The 16,413-nt window shown below is 61.1% G+C and overlaps 1 protein-coding gene across 9 annotated transcripts in view; it reads left to right on the forward strand.

The window, feature by feature from the left end:
- Positions 1 to 16,413, forward strand: part of SAMD11 (sterile alpha motif domain containing 11) — a 24,465-nt gene continuing 8,052 nt past the window's right edge. For 5 of the 9 annotated variants that reach the window (XR_006296432.1, XM_043573466.1, XM_043573468.1 and 2 more), the window contains exons 1-7: positions 1 to 1,023; positions 2,196 to 2,287; positions 6,236 to 6,417; positions 7,774 to 7,824; positions 11,803 to 11,927; positions 15,166 to 15,255; positions 15,432 to 15,566. Coding sequence is in view for 8 of the 9 variants with exons in the window: in XM_043573466.1 (XP_043429401.1) it covers positions 507 to 1,023; positions 2,196 to 2,287; positions 6,236 to 6,417; positions 7,774 to 7,824; positions 11,803 to 11,927; positions 15,166 to 15,255; positions 15,432 to 15,566 (1,192 nt within the window). In the remaining variant the exon portion in view is untranslated. Of the gene's footprint in view, positions 1,024 to 1,228; positions 1,436 to 2,195; positions 2,288 to 6,235; positions 6,418 to 7,773; positions 7,825 to 11,802; positions 11,928 to 15,165; positions 15,256 to 15,431; positions 15,567 to 16,413 lie in introns of those variants that run through there. The other 4 variants (XM_043573467.1, XM_043573470.1, XM_043573472.1 and 1 more) reach the window with 3 other exon arrangements.

Below are 16,413 nucleotides of genomic sequence, written 5' to 3' on the forward strand. Positions count from 1 at the left end.
CGGAGGCGGCGGCGGGAGTCTCCCAAGTCCCCGCCGGGCGGGCGCGCGCCAGTGTACGCGGGTGCGCGGCCGGGGCGGCGGGGCGGCGGGGCGGCGAGGCGGCGAGGCGGGACCTGGGCCTGGGACCCCTGGGCGGGGCGGGGCGAAGGGCCGCAGACTTCCCGACTCCACTGCCAGGCTGGGCCCGGCGGGCAGTCCGGCGAGCGGGGCGCGGGGCCGCCTCACGGGGCGCGGGCGCAGGTGGCCCGGCGCCCTGTGGAGCCCTGGCGCTCCGGAGCGCGATAGGAGATCGATAGCAGCTCCCGCGGCACCATGACTCGGGCAGCCGAGGCCCCGCCAGCCGGCCGGGAAGCGGTCCGAGGTGGCCCGGCGGGCGGCGCGGCGGCAGGTGCTGGGGTGCAGTAGCGGATAGGGCGGGCGCGCGGCCCTCGAGCTCCAACTCCAGCCCGGGCCCAAGCAAGTTGCGCCGGCGGCGGAGAGCCGGGCTGCAGGGCCACCGGCCCGCCATGCCGGCGGTCAAGAAGGAGCTCCCAGGCCGCGAGGACCTGGCCCTGGCTCTGGCCGCCTTCCGTCCGACCCTGGCCGCACTACCACTGCCGCCGCTCCCAGGCTACCTGACACCACTGCCAGCTTCGGCCGCCCTGCCCCCGGCCGCCTCGCTACCCGCCGCGACCGCCGGCTACGAGGCGCTGTTGGCTCCGTCACTCCGCTCGCCGCGCGCCTACCTGAGCCTACACGAGGCCGCCCCGTACCTCCACCTGCCCCGGGACCCCCTGGCCCTCGAGCGCTTCTCTGCCACTGCGGCCGCAGCACCGGATTTCCAGCCGCTGCTCGACAACGGCGAGCCGTGCATCGAGGTGGAGTGCGGCGCCAACCGCGCGCTACTTTACGTGCGCAAACTCTGCCAGGGCAGCAAAGGTCCGTCCATCCGCCACCGCGGGGAGTGGCTCACACCCAACGAGTTCCAGTTCGTCAGCGGCCGGGAGACGGCCAAGGACTGGAAGCGCAGCATCCGCCACAAAGGTGCGGCCGCCACCGTCCCTCCTCTACGCTCCCCGAGGACCCCTGGGTCGGGACCCCCTCATTCTGCCACCTGGGAGACTCCGTCTCCGCCCAGAGAGGGCGCTGCGGCTCCGGGGCTGCAGCAGAGACACTCCCCCGCCAGCCCTCCCAACCCCCCCCCCCGTCCCCTCCCCCCCCCTCCACCTCCGCAGCACGGTCGCCTTGGTGGACCGAGGCAGAGCTCCCTCGGCCTCCACCGTCACCCCAGCTTGGGCCGCGGTGCTCTGGGCTCCCAACTGCACGCAAGCCGGCCCCTCCTCCCACTCGGAAGGTCTTTGCGGGATTCCTGGGCATTGTGGCTCAGGGGAAGTTTACGGGAACTCGGGAAATTGCGGGAGACCGGCTGGGCGGGACACACTTCCCTCCCTGGTCGGTGAGCCCCCAGGATCCGGCGGGAGTCGAGGGACACACATGCGGCCGGGCTGCGGGTGGGACTCGGTGGAGGGAAGGGGAAGGTGTGTGGGTGGCGCAGGCAGGTGGGGGGCGCGGGGGCGCGCGTAGGGGCGGGGGCGCGCGCGGAGCTGGAAAGGCAGCGGGGCTGGTAGCAGCCTGCTTGGAGAATTCAGGAGTCTGGCTCCGAGGGCGCGAGGTGCGGGCGCCTGAGCAGGCAAGCAGGGGAGGCGCGGCGAGCGCCAGGCGCGGGGGTCGGGGGTCGTTAGAAAGTTAGGGACCCGGTCGCGCTGGGCTTTGGGGTTCGCAGCTCAGCTGTGGCTGCCCTCTTCCCGCTGCGGGGTCACGCGCAGTCCTGGGTCCTGGCGGCGCCGTTCACCTGCGCGCTGGATCGACCTTCCTGGGCCCGGTTCCCAGTCCCCGCAGACAGGCTTGGAGAGGGTTGGAGCGCGGGAGGGGGGACGCAGGGGGCGGGGAGGAGGCGGCTTTTGGTCAGGGGAGGGCGCTCGCCGGGAACTAGAGTTTCTGAGCTCTGCAGATCCCCGTGGCTTCCTCGAGGGTGGGGTGGGCGGCAGGGCCTGGGGGTGGGTTCGGAAGTTGGACTGAGGTGGTTGTTCACACACGTGCCGGGAGGGGGAGCGGGCCTTGCAGTTTACTGTGACCCGAAAGCGTTCCTGCGTGCGTCGACTCTACCTGTGCCCAGCCCTGCTCTCTCACCGGTTCTGCCTTGGCCCTCCTCACAGGAAAAAGTCTGAAGACGCTTATGTCCAAGGGGATTCTGCAGGTGCACCCTCCGATCTGCGACTGTCCAGGCTGTCGAATATCCTCCCCAGTGGTGAGATGTGGGAGAAAAGTTGGGGCTTTGGGATCTTCTTTCTCCCCTGCAGAGCTTGTGCCTGTTTTCTAGGATCCAGAGTCCATGCCAGTGTGCAGGAGGGAGCCCCTGAAGAGCAAACAGGGGAGACTTTGCTTTGGGTGGGAATCCTGGGGGAGCCCTCTCCCCTTTGGATGCAGGGCCTGATCACGCCTATCTTGAAGCCACTCCTTGGGGAGCCTTGGAGCTGCTTCTCCTGAGGTCCTGGGGACAGGGTGTGAAGGTGTCCTCCCTGGACATGTCATCCAGCTGTGGCCTGGGGATCCTGCCCTGTCACATGTTTGGGGGGGGGAGGGGGTCCCACTGTGTCAGCTGGCCCAGGTTGGGAGAGAGGCTGGTCCCAGGGTAAAACTTGTTCTGGGATGTAACAGTGTTGGCTGGCCTGGATGTGCATTCTGGGGTGGTCACAGCTTAGCTGTGACTAACATGTGTCTCTGGGATGCCAAGAGCTAGACCCCTGCTGGGCAAGGCTCTGGATGTCCAGGAGAGTCTGAAGATACAACCCAATTAGGGGCAGAATCTGAGCAGTGTGGGCCTTTAGTGTCAAGAACTGGGGTTGGAGGCTGATGTGGGGTCCCCAACCCAGCGCAGACATATACGACCCCCTCATTGGCCTAGCGGAGCAGCAGAGATCGGGGTGCTGTGCCTGCCCCTGAAGCACTGTCTTCCATGTCACATGTCCTCCAGGCAGCGGTAGTTGGAGGGTTGATCTGAAGAGGAAATTGTCTCTTGAGAGGAACCAGTTTTGAGCTTCTGGGGGAGAGCCACTTAGGGCCCTGGCTCTTGGTGGCAGTTAGGGTTATGGCGCTGTTCCTGGCACCATCAGCAGCACCCTCTCACAGGAGGTGGTGAGAGAGGACCCGAGACACCCACCTTCGGCTTCTTTGCTTTGGACTAGAGGTAGGAAGGAGAAAGGGACGTCTTGGTTTCCTTGTGGACCCCGGAGGTAGCTAAGCTGGGCGAGCTGGGAAGCCACAGACACCCCTGTGAAGACAGACACCAGATCAGACGCACAGATTGGACAGGGGAAGGGGGATACAGCCACGCCTCCCCTGTGTACCTATCCCAATCACGTGCCTGACACGGGCTTATTGCCAGAGTCTGTTGCACAGGCAGCCGGCCTCCTGCCCACCACCACGGTTCCTGCCTGGGGCAAGAGACTGAGTTCCTTCCCCACATATGCACCTTTCCAAGGAGCTGGTACTGGAGAAGAGTCCTCTGGGCACCTTCCAGGCTGGCCTGGAGTTTCTCCTTGGGTCGGAGGAGACCCGCCTCTCCCAACCCACTCTTCCAGAGATCTCTCCCAAGAGTGTGGGGTACAGGTGGCCTGAGCCCAGTATCAGTTTCCCCAGGACACTGCTTGGATTGGGGGCAGGGTGGGTGGGTAGGTCAGACAGGGATGAGGCCCAGCCTAGAACTGCCTACTTGTCTGGGGCTCTCAGGTCACTGCCCTACAGGAGGGATGCCTCAGACCTGGGCCTGCCTCTCCTGAACCTGGTCCCTCCCAAGCCTATCGCTGTACCTCACCCTTAGGAAGGAGCTCCACAGACTTCCTTGTCTTTCTAGCACCCACCTTAGCCACACAGAGACTGTCTTGCTCTACACCCCCCCACAGCCAGGCCCAAAGGTACGTACACACTTCAGAGTCACAGATACTCCAGGGGCAGAATGTGGGTGTGCATGTGGCGCAGGGATCGTGCAGCCATGCAAGCTGGCTTTCATGTACCCACGCTTGCACTCTGAGGGCCCAGTGCTTGGCGAGGGGCAGAGGCTGGGCACCCAGCTTTCAAATCTGTGCTGCCGAGCACGGGTTGAGGTCTTGGGTGTGCCTGGGAGGCACGTATGTTCTCTGTCCTTGGCTGGAGCCCTGGTCCCTCTTCCTCAGTTCCCCTTCACAGGAGCCACTCCAGGCCAGCACAGCTGGTCAGGCTCCGTCCCAGGTGGCAGTCTTACTGCTGTCATTTCCCTCTCCTCTTCCTTGTCTTACAGATGAGAAGCAGAGGGAAATGCATTTCCTTTTCTTCGCGAGAGAATAGTGTAACTAAAGCAGAAAGGAGAGGAGGTCCAGGTGCTTGGGCTACAATAGGCTAGAGAAGGGCAGGGCTGAGGGGACTTCCCGGCAGTGCACACTTCAGACAGGCCAGGGGCTGTTGAAAACACTTCCCCCTGGAGCCCACTAGCTGGCACAGAGAGGCACGGGGACCAGACAGGCGGTCACACCTACAGCCTCACCCACTCTCTGCTATTTCCAATAGAGCACAGGGCCAAGGCCAGGGTCTCAGAAGGGGCCACAAAGCAGGCCCTTTCATCTTTCAGGCCTACCCTCAGACTCCATTGCCCCACCCACCCCAATGCTGTCCCGTATATCTCATTGAGGGTGTTGCAGAGAGGAACATGAGGGTGTCCCAAACGGATTCATAAGGGCTGGCTTATGGAGACTGGCTCCTGGAGTCTGGGGATGGGGCTAATTGTGGTCCCCAGACCCAGTTGAGGAGGGGGAGAAGACCAGGGCTCCCTGGCTCTCGGCACCACTGCCCAAATCTGGAGCTTGAGTGGGCTGGGTCTGAAGAGAAGGACCCTTACTCTGGAGGACAGGACTACTGTGGTGGCTGCACAGCTGTCCATTAGGTCCAGGATGACACTGGTGAGGCAAGACCCTCCTTCACACCTTCCTCCTCGGGTCCCCGGGTATGGTGGCATTGTCCTGGCAACAGGGAAGAGGGTGTCTGAGGAGGCCTCAGTCACTGAAAGGATGAGAGAGAATTAGATAATCCCAAGATCCCTGCCACCTCCAGGAAACAGCAACCTGTTATTAAATAAGAAAAGGCTTCCTGCCCACCAGAAAATAATAACTTTTTTCTTCCACTGGGGCGGCAGGACCTAAAGACACTGGAGGGAGCGGTGGTATATAGGGACCTTGCCTGTCCCACTGGTGTGTGAGCATGCTCTGAGCGTGGAAAAGCTCAGTGTGGACTGGCCTCCACGTCTGTGCAAATGCTTCCTGCTCTGATCTCCCAGCATACGGCACACACATGCATCCACATACTCACAACATGGGTGCAGGGTGGGGAGAAGTAGGTATTGTGAGAGATACTGAATCTCTGTTTCTGACCCAGAGGCTGGGCCCCGAGAGGGGCAGGGGAGAGGCTGGGCCCCCAGAGGCAGGGTCAAAGGGTCTGGGCTGGTAAGGCCTCCCCACCAGGTGACCTGCGAACCCCAGGACTGCAGTTTGCAAGGGGTCAGCAGGCTCAGGCCCCAGACTCAGGCTTCACACTGCCCTCGAACTGGACCTGGCATGGCACTAGCAGAACAGAAAAAGGACCTGGCATCGGTTGGGGGTTCACACAGGAGCTGCGTGGGATTGTCTGGCAAACACATGCAGACAGTGGTAACGGCACATTGAACAAGTGGCAGAACACAGACCTCTGTTGTGGGGGCTCTCACGGCCTCTTGGGGCTCCCTGGCGCCAGGAAAGCCGGGGCTGGCCTTCAGGTGGACATCCCCACACTCAGGCTGATCGCCTGTGGAGGGAGTGAGGCTGGACTATGGAGTCTGGACAAGGCATGTGTCATGAGCAGCCTGGCCAGGGCCCACAGCCCTTCGCCTCACCCCCCTCCAGGGTGGCATGGAGCAAGGAAGGTGGTCTGTGGAAGGGTCCCTGACCCAGGCCTCAGCTCTCTGCTCCTGTCTTCGCCTGTGGCCACCGGGGCTCATGTGGACCCTGGGGCCTGCACTGCAGGCTAGAAGCACCTTAGCAGGGCCTCTGATGGTCCCTATTTGATCTTAGTGGTTGCTGTGAGGGCTTCTGTCACCCGGGCCCTGCCCGAAGGTTGGGCCTGGGGTGCAAGCTGCCCAGGAGGCTGAGGGTCCTGATTTAGCCTAACCTTCCTCTGCTCCCTCCCTTCCCAGAACCGGGGGCGGCTGGCAGACAAGAGGACAGTTGCCCTCCCCACTGCGCGGGTCCTAAAGAAGGAGCTGACCACCAGCTTCTCGGCCAGTGATGGTGACAGCGATGGGAACGGCCCCGCCTATGGGCAGCGGCCAGGCTTGAAGCAGGAGGACACCCCCCATGTCCGTATCATGAAGAGAAGGTACTTTTACCGATGACCAGGTGGGGAGGGCACATGGGCTCTGGCTGTGGTGGTGAGGGAGGGACATCAAGACTGGGGCCTCCAGGCAGCTGAGAGCCAGGCCAGGGTGAGGGCCCTTGGACCTCAGGACAGGGCCCAAGTTTGGATTTTCTTGTCTTGGTATCTGCCGAAGCTGAAATAGCCTGAACCCCTCCATGCCACGGGACCGTAGTGAGAACCCACCCGGAGGGAGGGGCCGACATGGTTCTGTGGGGGGGAGGAAGGAGGCTGGGCCAGCGGCTCTAGGAGGAGGCAGTCAGGGAGACCCAGGAAGGGATGGCCTGGCGCCACCGCAGCCAGGCAGAGAGGAGGAGGCTGAGCAGCCCCTAAAACGCTCGTGCTCATTCTCCTTGGCAAGCAGCGGCTCCCCTGGCTTCTCACCGTCCCTTCCAGCCTTGAGGGTCACTATTCCTGACTTCCCACCCTCTCCCCTCCTGGCAGAGGCACCTCCCTCTGTCCACTCACCTCTTCATCCCTCCATCTGTCTGTCTGTCCATCCAGCACATGTCACACATCCCCAGAGTCTCGAGGCCTTTTCTCTTCTCGCCTAGTCTTTTAACATGTTCCAATTTCTGCTACCCTCAAATAACCCTCCCAAACCCCCAACACCCCCACTTCCCAGCCCCCATACCCCCGCTGGCTAAGTTGACACGCCCACACAGGCTTCCAACCACCCTCCTTCAGCCCGAGGGTCTTTCTGGGAGCACTGCTGTGGGTGAGGACACAGGCACAGGGCAGAGCTGTTTCCTTACTTGACTGTCGTACTGTTGTTCTGGCATCCCTCCTACCTACGGGGCGCGGTGCTCACTTCCAAGAGGCAGACTGGTAGCACCTGGGACCCAGGGAGCTGCACCCACCTGGGCCGACACTGAACCATTGGTGCTAGCGGCAGTCTGGGGGCTTGCTCCGTCCCTAGTTCCAGCCTGGCCGAAGCAGCTCTAACAACAAGCAGTTTGGGTTCAGTCGTATGGCTGCTGGGCAGAAGCAGCCTTAGGCTGCCCTGCCCCCTCTGCACAACGTGGCAGTTCTTCTGGGTTCACTGCACCAAGAGGCAGAGGTATGGCAGCCTCGATTCCATCCTTCCCAGTTTCTTTGTTCCGTGAGACCAGGAACTGGCTCCCACCCCATGCTTCTATCCTGATGTCAGCCACCGGCTGGTTGAGCTGGTACCAGACGGCACAGGAGACAAAGCTGAGCCAGCCCAGTTCCCTTGGGGCCAGCGCTCTGGGGCAGATGAGGGCTATGCCATACCCATGCCCTGCTGTTCACGTACTAGGTCCCGGAGGCCACTTTGACCCTCTGCTTCTCTCCTTGCAGAGTCCACACCCACTGGGACGTGAACATCTCCTTCCGAGAGACGTCCTGCAGGTAGGGCTCGGGTCTGGGCCAGGCTTTTCCCCATACCCTGTGCATGGGCAGGATGGAGACCTGTTGCCCCATGTCCCCTGGGTCTGCTGCTAAATCTCTCTAGCTCCCTCCCTTCCTCCCCTCCTTACTCTGTGGTCTGTCTGTCGACTTGTGTCTGGGCCTTGACAGCAGCACAGGCATGGGTTCTGGGCAGCCCAATCCTGGAGCCAGAGTGCACTCCCCTTCCCAAATGGGACTGGCCATTTGAGTCGATCTGCCCAAAGATGAGGCCGTGACCTCTCCCTCTCACCCTCCCAAAGACCCACCAGGAGGTGAGAATGGTGGTGTGTACATGGGATCTTACAGGATGCATAGGTGTTTACTAGGGAAAGAGGAAGTCTGCAAAGGTATGGAAGAACAAGGCAAGGGGATGTGTGGGATGGGGGTGGGGGTTTGGGGGGAACTGGCAGGTCTGACTCAATTGAATGCTAAAGAACTTTGGATGCTGAGGCTGTAGGACAGGGTCCTCCAGGCAGTGAGGAGCCACCAGAAGTTCTTGAGCAGAGGACTGACAGAGTGTTTTGATGGGGTCCTTCTTGGAGGCCCTGCCCAGGAGGTTGGAGGTTTGCTCCAGTACACGGCACTTCAGGCTGTAGAAGCATGGGGGAGGGCAGGGGGGCTGCAAACCCAAGACTTAGTAAGGAGAGACAATGAGGGGACCTGATGAGGAGGTTGGGGGACATTGAGAAGGCCCAAGTTCCAGGTTCCAGAGGGGCAGAGGATGGTCAGTCTGTGGATGCAGCCCAGGCTGCGGTTTCTGGTCAGCGGGGTCAAGTCTTACCCTGGGGTTTCCAGGGAGGACACAGGAAGGGGCCAGCCCAGCAGGTTAGGGGCTTGCGCTCCCCACCCCCAGCCTGGCCCTGTGCCATATGTGTTCTTAGTTACATCTCTGAAAATGTTTGGGTCCTGGAGCCGGATTACAACGAAAACACCTTCAAACTTATTTCCACCTCATTCTGAAGTTGCCCACTCAACTGTTCATTTTTATGAACCGTCATGAACATTGATGACATTTTATGAGGCTTTTACTTGGGAAGCCACAGGAAAAATTTGTCAGCGAAGCTTATAGGGAACCCAAGGGAGGCTCCTGCATTCCGAGAATGACTCCTCCTGCCTGCAGCCCCCTCCTCATCCACCCCAGCCTTGTAAAGTGAGAGAAGGTCCCAGGTGTCCAGACGCAGGGGGCCCCTGGTAAGGGGCCAAGTCCAAGTGCGTGTGGGGTCCTTCACTCTTGCATAAGCTCCCAGAGGTGGCTGGGATGACTTTCTGGATTTTACCAGAGGGGAGATTGCAGTTTGGGGGCAGGGGCAGAGCACGGTCAAGAGGACTTACAGCCCATCCGCCCTCTACCTGCTGGTACGGCCCCTCGGCCTCTGGCCAGGCACACAGCCCAGCTGCCTCACACTGCCCCCTCCCCGGCTGTCTTTGTCTCTTCCTGGCTCCTTTTGGCCCCGTCTGTCTGTCCTTGTCTCCTGTCTGTTCTCTAGGCTCTGTCCGTCCGTCTCTCTGCTATTCTCATCCTTTCGATCTCTGCATCCGTCCACTCGATAGTGCCTGTCTGCTCGAACGTCCTCATCTCTCACTCTCCGTTTGTCTGTCTCTCTCCATCCATTGGCCTGCCTGCTTGAAACTCCCACCTCGGGCCATGCACCCCAGGCAGCAGGCAGAAGATATGGTCCCTGCCCTCCTGAGGCCCCTGAGTTGGCTAGGATATGGGCAAGGACTGGACAGTATGACAGTCGCTGAGGGAGCCTGGAGGAGCCCTGGGTGCCCCTCAGAGAGAGTTGGGGTCCAAGGGTCAAGACCCTTCTCCCTCATCCTCGCAGCATACCCTCCTCCATGTAGCCCCTTCTGTCACTCAAGCTTTCCCCCTCACCTTCTGACACACAGCCCCACTCCATGGTGCCACAGAGAGCCTCCCAAGTCCCTCATGGGCTTTGTCCCTTGTGCACAGCAGGACGCAGCAGAGGGTGTTTCCATGGCCACAGGAACCTCGTACTTGGGATGCCAAATGCAAGGCTTACGCATTTTCAGCCTGCTGTTTCTTTGTAGTTCTTTATATAAAACCTGGCATATTTTGTTCAGTGAGTGGCCAGATGACCAGAACATGTTTTCCAGGCTGTCTTGGGCCCTGTGGGATAAACCCCCAAGGCAGAGAGCAGGGGTGGGGTGGGCGGCAGTGTTCTGGTTCCCACTAGGCCTCACTTCCACCGTGCCACAGCACCTGTGCCCGAATAACTGACCTGTCAGTAAAAGAACTGATGGCCATAGTGGGGGGGGGGGGGGCGGGGGTACAGTCCAAGGTCCCTGTGTGGGCGCTGGACTAAGGGTTCATGGGGAACAAACTGATGGGCTCCTTCCTCACCTATCCGGTCTGCGGGTAGTTGGTTCACTTGCTATAGGAGCCCTGGGGACACCAGAATTGGATCCCCTCGGGAGAACTCGGAGGCGTCTCTAGACACCCCCTCACCCCCTCCCTAGTGCTGAGGACAGCAGTTCTCTCCTCAACACCTTCGCATTGATGAGGATGATAGAGGGATGAGAATTGCTGCCAATTAATCCCATAAAGTACTTACTCCCACCCCACCTGCACTCCTGTTTGCGTAGGGGGGGCCCTTCTCTCCTGGGAGAGGCGGTGGGGGTGGGGAGAGAACCCACATCTGGGTCTCCCAGAAGGCTCTAGAGCCCAGCCCTGGAGTCTTTGGGGGCTGAAACTGATCTGCTTAGGGGCCAGCCTGGATTAGCCTACTCCAGCCGCCCAGGCCAGGGGGGCTGGGGGCTACTTAATGAGGTTTAGGGTCGGTTCCCAGGTCACTCCGTGGAGGCCCTCTAGCAGGGGCCCAGCTGGGAGGCTGCTCTGGTACAGGTGGGCCAGGGAACAATGGTCCTGGGGAGGGTGGGGCGCCAAGGGCCCTCCCTGCTCCTCTCCCGTTCTGTCTCGACTTCCTGTTGCTCTAGGCTGTATCTGTGAGATGGCGGGTGACCCTTCCCTGTGCCAAGAACATCAACAGCAAATGGGGCCATTTACACACACAGTCGCGCTGAGATCTTCTCACTCCTTCTTTTCTCTGGGACTCTGTGGTGTAGGATTGAGCTGATTTAGCAGGAAGAGAAATGAGGAAACAAAAGAGTTAAATACATGCTTATTCCAGGCCCGCACATGCCTGGTGGCTGAGGCTCTTAGCTGGGAGCTTTGGGGAGAGCAGAGGGTCCTGAACACACGGGAGGACCAGGCTCCCAATTCATGTTGTGTGTCTGTGTGTCTGTGTGTGTCTGTAGGTGCATGCTCTTTAGGCCCTTTGGGTGAGTGTACACGTGTCCCTGTGTGTGCACACACCTCATTGGCTGCAGGACTTTGGTCCGAATCTTGGTTTCCTTATTTGAAGAAATTGAGGGTCTGTGGGTGGTTACAAGTTTTAGTTGAAAGAGCGCGTGCAACTTCCTTAGTGAAGCACAGTAGTTAAGTGCTAGATAAGTGATATGTGCATGTATGACAGTGTGTGTCCTCTCTGGGCACCTTCTCATGAGCAGACCCCGCCCCCCCCCCCCCCCCCCTTGCCTGGTGATTGCTCTGGTCACTCAGGGGAGAGCATGGCAAAACTGAGCTGGGCTCCTGAGCTCTGTACACGCCCTCCCTGGAGACCATGGTGGGGCCTGAGTGTAAGGTCCCGTGCCAGGTAGACACTTGGCAGGTCCTAGTGGTCTTGGGTGGGGCCGGATAGGTCACACCCACTAGATGTTTCCCCTGGGACCGGCCGTGGGGATGCCCACATGTGTGCTGTCACAGGCCACAGAGAGGTGTGTAGGAGGCCTTGCACTTTTGTGTTGTCCTCGGGCTCTATGCGTGCCCACACTCGAGCTCGGTCAGGCATTTGCTGTACCCAGCACTGGGCACACGGCCTCTTGGGGTCTCACCCTCACTGTCTTGCTTCACGACAGCCAGGACAGTGACCTGCCCACCCTCATATCCAGCGTCCATCGTAGCCGCCACCTCGTTATGCCCGAGCATCAGAGCCGCTGTGAATTCCAGAGAGGTGGTGTGGAGATCGGCCTGGGAGCTGCAGGTGAGGAGCTGGGGGGCGGGGGGGGGAGAGAACAGGGCTGCCAGGGCCACTGCAGCTCAGCCTGGGGACAGCCTGCCCTGCCACCCTCCCAGTGTCTCTGCTCAGCAGCTCTGGATGCCGCCACCCCCAGCAGCCTTGGCTGGCAGCCAGGGAGGCCAGCGGAGGCGGGAGGTGGCAAGGCCGGCTGTCCCCTGGGGCTCCATGTGATGGTAATTGTGTTAATCCCGGCCAGCTGGGCAGACAGGAGGCACAGGCAGTGGCTCCACCGTGGCTGCTTCTGGGGTGGGCTTGGAGTGGCCAAGGCCACTGCCATCCCCCTCCCGTAGGAGCAGAAGCAGGAGGATAGTCACGGATGTGCAGGCCTCATAGAGGCTCAGAAATCCACACCGTGAATGGCTCACTTGAGGGCAGGGACACGCTCTACATGCATGAAAGTGCCCACCGACCCCATGGAGCACAGGCGCCTGGAGGAAGAGGGTCCGTCACCTAAGAGAGGGGGCATCTCTGCAGGGGTGAGGCAGGAGAGTGCTAGCTCAGAAGCTCCTGGGGTCATCTCAGAGGGACGGCTCCTGGGGGCAGCAGGAGCTCAGAAGGAGGGAGCAGCTGGGGGACACCGCGCCCCCCCGCCCCAACAGAGGAGTAGGCCAGAGGGGACTTGGCCACAAGGCTTTGCTGCAGAGAATGGGGCATGGCTGAGCTTCGGCTAAAGGGGAGGTAAGAGGAGCTGGCAGGGGCCCCTCGCAGTCCTACGGACCCTGGGCAGGGAAGTTTCCGGCAGCTGCTACAGCTCTCAGAAAGGCTGGGGAGAAGACGGTCATCCCCCATTAGTGCCCCCAGGCGTGCCTGTGCCTGGGAAGGCCTTTGTGGGGTGGGTGTGAGGGGGCTGCTTCTGGAGCCTTGTTGGAGGCGGCTGAGCAGGCAGCTGATAAAATCTAATTGCCCCATCGATCGGGCGGAGCTGCGGGAGCCACACAGTGATTGAGATATTCTAAGCCAGCAGGCCCTCCCCATGCTGCCCGTACACATGGAGACCTCCCCACGGTACACAGCACGAGTGTGCATGCGTGCCCTGCTCCCAGCTGGGGCTGCATGCCTGGGGCCTTCGCGTGGCCCCGCACCCAGCTCACACCCCGTGTCTGGGTGTCACCGTGCCACACACCTGTGTCCTCACTCTCACTTTATGCTGAGACGGGCGTACAAGCGTGTCAGGGGTCACAGGTGCTCTGCATGGAGTGTCACATGTGTGCGCTGTGCCCAGGTTTTGTCAGAGTTTGCCCTCTCCTCGGGGCTGCAGTCCCCCATTGGCTTCCACTTGTGCCTGTGGGCCCTTGGGTGGAGACATTTGCCTGCCGTCACCTCCTCTTGCTTCTCCGGGAGCCGCTTGTCAATCTTATTCCCACAACCCCAGCCCTGGTCCTTCCCTGGATCCTAGACAGGAAGGGCCGCGGAGGACTGTGAGGGGCTCAGCTGGGGTCCATGCTGGCATCTTACGACTGTGTGTGTGGGTCTATGAGTGAGTGTGGCCCTCATCAGGGACTGGTGGGCCCCCAGATCTCCATGGCGGGCTCTTACTGTAGTCACAGGGCTGAGTCTCACTGTGGGCCCTTCTGCCTCCAGCAGCACCTCCCCCAGACAGAGGGGAGCCTTCATCCCCCAAGAGAAAGGGGAAGGGGAGGTTCCACTGTGGAAAATGGGAAACAGAACTCAGGGAAGTGAGGGTGCTGGGTTCTTTGCTAAACCCAGAAGGGGTGTATGCAGGATGGGGTGTGGACCCAGCCCAAAGCCACTTCCAGGCCCAGCACAGCTGGATGTTGTGGCCCTCCTGCCCTGAGGCCCCAAGGCTGTTGGGGGCTGGCCCTCATGCTGGTTGTGCCCCCTACCTGTCCTGCCAGGTCACTGAGGTGGGGACCCTTCAACCGAGCAGTGAGGACCTCGTCTCCCAGGGCAGGGGTTGGGCTGCCGAGCCCAGGCCAGTGGCAGCGAGGTGGCTGAGATCAATAAGTTATTAGCACCATTCTGTCAGCTGTAAAGTGGAGATTGATCGGCCTCTCACTGCTGCCGCACTTCCCCGGCCTGATAAAAATGACAGATTAAGGGAATAAGAGAAAGGAATTAGGCTCTGGGAATTAGGCTTCTGGGAAGCCTGCCTTGCTGAGGTGTCGTGGCAGGCCTGGTTCACAAAGGGGGTAGCCCCCTCACCCCACCCACCCAGGCGGCCTCTCAGGTCAGAGAGGGGGCCAGAGCACAGGATCTGGCCTGGAGGCCAGCACTGGGGTGGTCCCAGGAGAGCAGGGCATCTGCTGAGCTGTTCAGCAGAGACCCCCACCCCAGGCCCTGAGCTCAGGAAGGAGGGATTAGGGCCTGGGATGGAAAGGGGCTGCCTTGGGGGAGACAGATGAGTATGTTTTAGATGTAGGACCTGAGAGAGGCCTTCGGGAGAGAAGTGGGGCTGCCCCTCCCCCCACTACCATGGCCAGGCTGTGTAGAGCAGGTGAGACTGCTCAGGGGTGCCCTCAGGAGCTCAGAGCCCAGCTAGGCAGGTAGGCAGGTGTGTGGCCGGAAAGGCCAGGGTGCTGGCGCAGGCCTTCTGAGGGCAGTGAGGGGTGTGGCCTTGGTGGAGGTACCCAGGAGTTGGTGTGGCAGGTGTGCCTGACCTTGGAGGCTTCAAGGTGGCCTTGGGGGCCTGCTGCCTAGGGACTTCCCTGAGCAGGTAGAGGATAGGGGAGGTAAAGTGGCTTCCGGTCTAAACCAAAGCCTTCCATTCCCCTTTAGCAGAATGACCAGGAGGGGCCATTACTTTGTACAGGAGACTAATCTGGCTGGGTAGGGGCAGCAGGGTGCCTGTGGGGTCCTGAGTTGCCACCTGAGCTGTTACCACAAACCTCCTGTCACGTACACACATACGCCAAAGCCCAGGATCAGAACTGTCCCTTGACCTGTCCAAAGCCTGGCAAGATGTCCTTTGGCTGGCAAGATGTCCTTTGGGAGCCTGGGCTGGGAAAGGCTTTGACCTGGCCAGGATCCAAGGGCACCTGAGCAATGATGGATTTGGTTCCCCAGCATCTCTACCACCTGGGCCTCCCCATGGCACGATCCCCTACCCACGTGTGCTAGGCTCTGAGCTGAGGTTGGCAGGGACCGAGGCCTGGGCTGGGTCCCTCCCTGCCCCCGGCCTTCCCAGCCTCCATCCCCTCCAAGCCCTGAGACACAGGGCGGGGCTCACTCTACCCTCCCCCAGGTGACCTGTTGGGCAAGAGGCCAGGCCGCACCCCCCACGTCAGCGGTGAGTGCCCACTGGAGAAGAAGGCACGAAGCAAGCCCCCCCAAGGTGGGAACTCAACTTCAAGGTGGAGGGACAGGTCCCAGAGGAGGGGGGGGGGGGTAACTCAGACCCTGCCACGGCAAAATCAGCCCCACAGCAGGGTCTAAGAGGGGAGGTTCTGCTTCTCTCCCATGGTGGCATCTGAAGGAGAATCCCTTTACCTTATGCTCCGCCCAACACAGAGACTCTGTTGCTGCCAGAACTAGGGCCCAGCATGGCCCCTGAGGATCACTACCGCCGGCTTGTGTCTGCCCTGAGTGAGGCCGGCACCTTTGAGGACCCGCAGCGTCTCTACCACCTGGGCCTCCCCAGCCACGGTATGTGCCCCCTCCCCATGGCACGATCCCCCACCGAGTGTCTACCCACATGTGCTAGGCTCTAACTATCCCTGGAGGCCTCTGCTCCGTGTGAAAAGAGGCCCTGGGGTCTTTGGCTGCTAAGACCAAATCTGGGTCTGGATGTGGGTCTGTAGGCCCCTCGGTCCCTACAGGCCCCTTGTAGGTGGGCAGTGAGGAGTCACTCTCCTCCCCTTCTGCCCAGGCAGCCACTTGCCTGGGCAGATGTGGGGGATCCCCCACCTGCATACCCCACTGTCTCCCAGACTGTCTAGCAGAGCCATGCCTCACTTGTGACACGCAAACACTGTCATTTCACAGACACAGAAAACAGAGTCTGAGGTGAACCCCGGTGAGAGTGGGAGGTGGGGACTGAACCAGGCCCACCTGCTTCTCTCCAGTACATGCAGCTTCTCTTTGTCCCCGGGTCTATATGCTGTAGTCCTCCCTACTCCAGCTGTCAGGGCCATGTGTGCGATTGTGCTAGCCACCTCACCTGGGGGTCAGCCTGGGTCTCTAGGTGGGAGGGGCCAAGAGGAGGGGAGTAGTCAGGCTAGGACATCCAGAAGGCAGGATGGGCGGCAGTTGGGATGTGGCTACCAGGACCTCACTGGTGCTCAGGAGAAGCTCCAGCTGGAGGCGGGGACCCTGCCCCACCCGGTTCCCCACCCTGTGCTCTGTCCATCTGTCCTTCCTGCCTCTCATGGACACACCTCACCCACCCACCATCTGGCACCCTGACCGGCTGCACCTTGGCCTGGCAGACCCCAGCCCACGGTGCTGCCGCTAGCTTGGCTTTTCTGGCTGGAGGTGGGTGAGGGGTGCTGGG

This window comes from Prionailurus bengalensis, chromosome C1 (assembly GCF_016509475.1).
Source record: "Prionailurus bengalensis isolate Pbe53 chromosome C1, Fcat_Pben_1.1_paternal_pri, whole genome shotgun sequence".
NCBI lineage: Eukaryota > Metazoa > Chordata > Mammalia > Carnivora > Felidae > Prionailurus > Prionailurus bengalensis.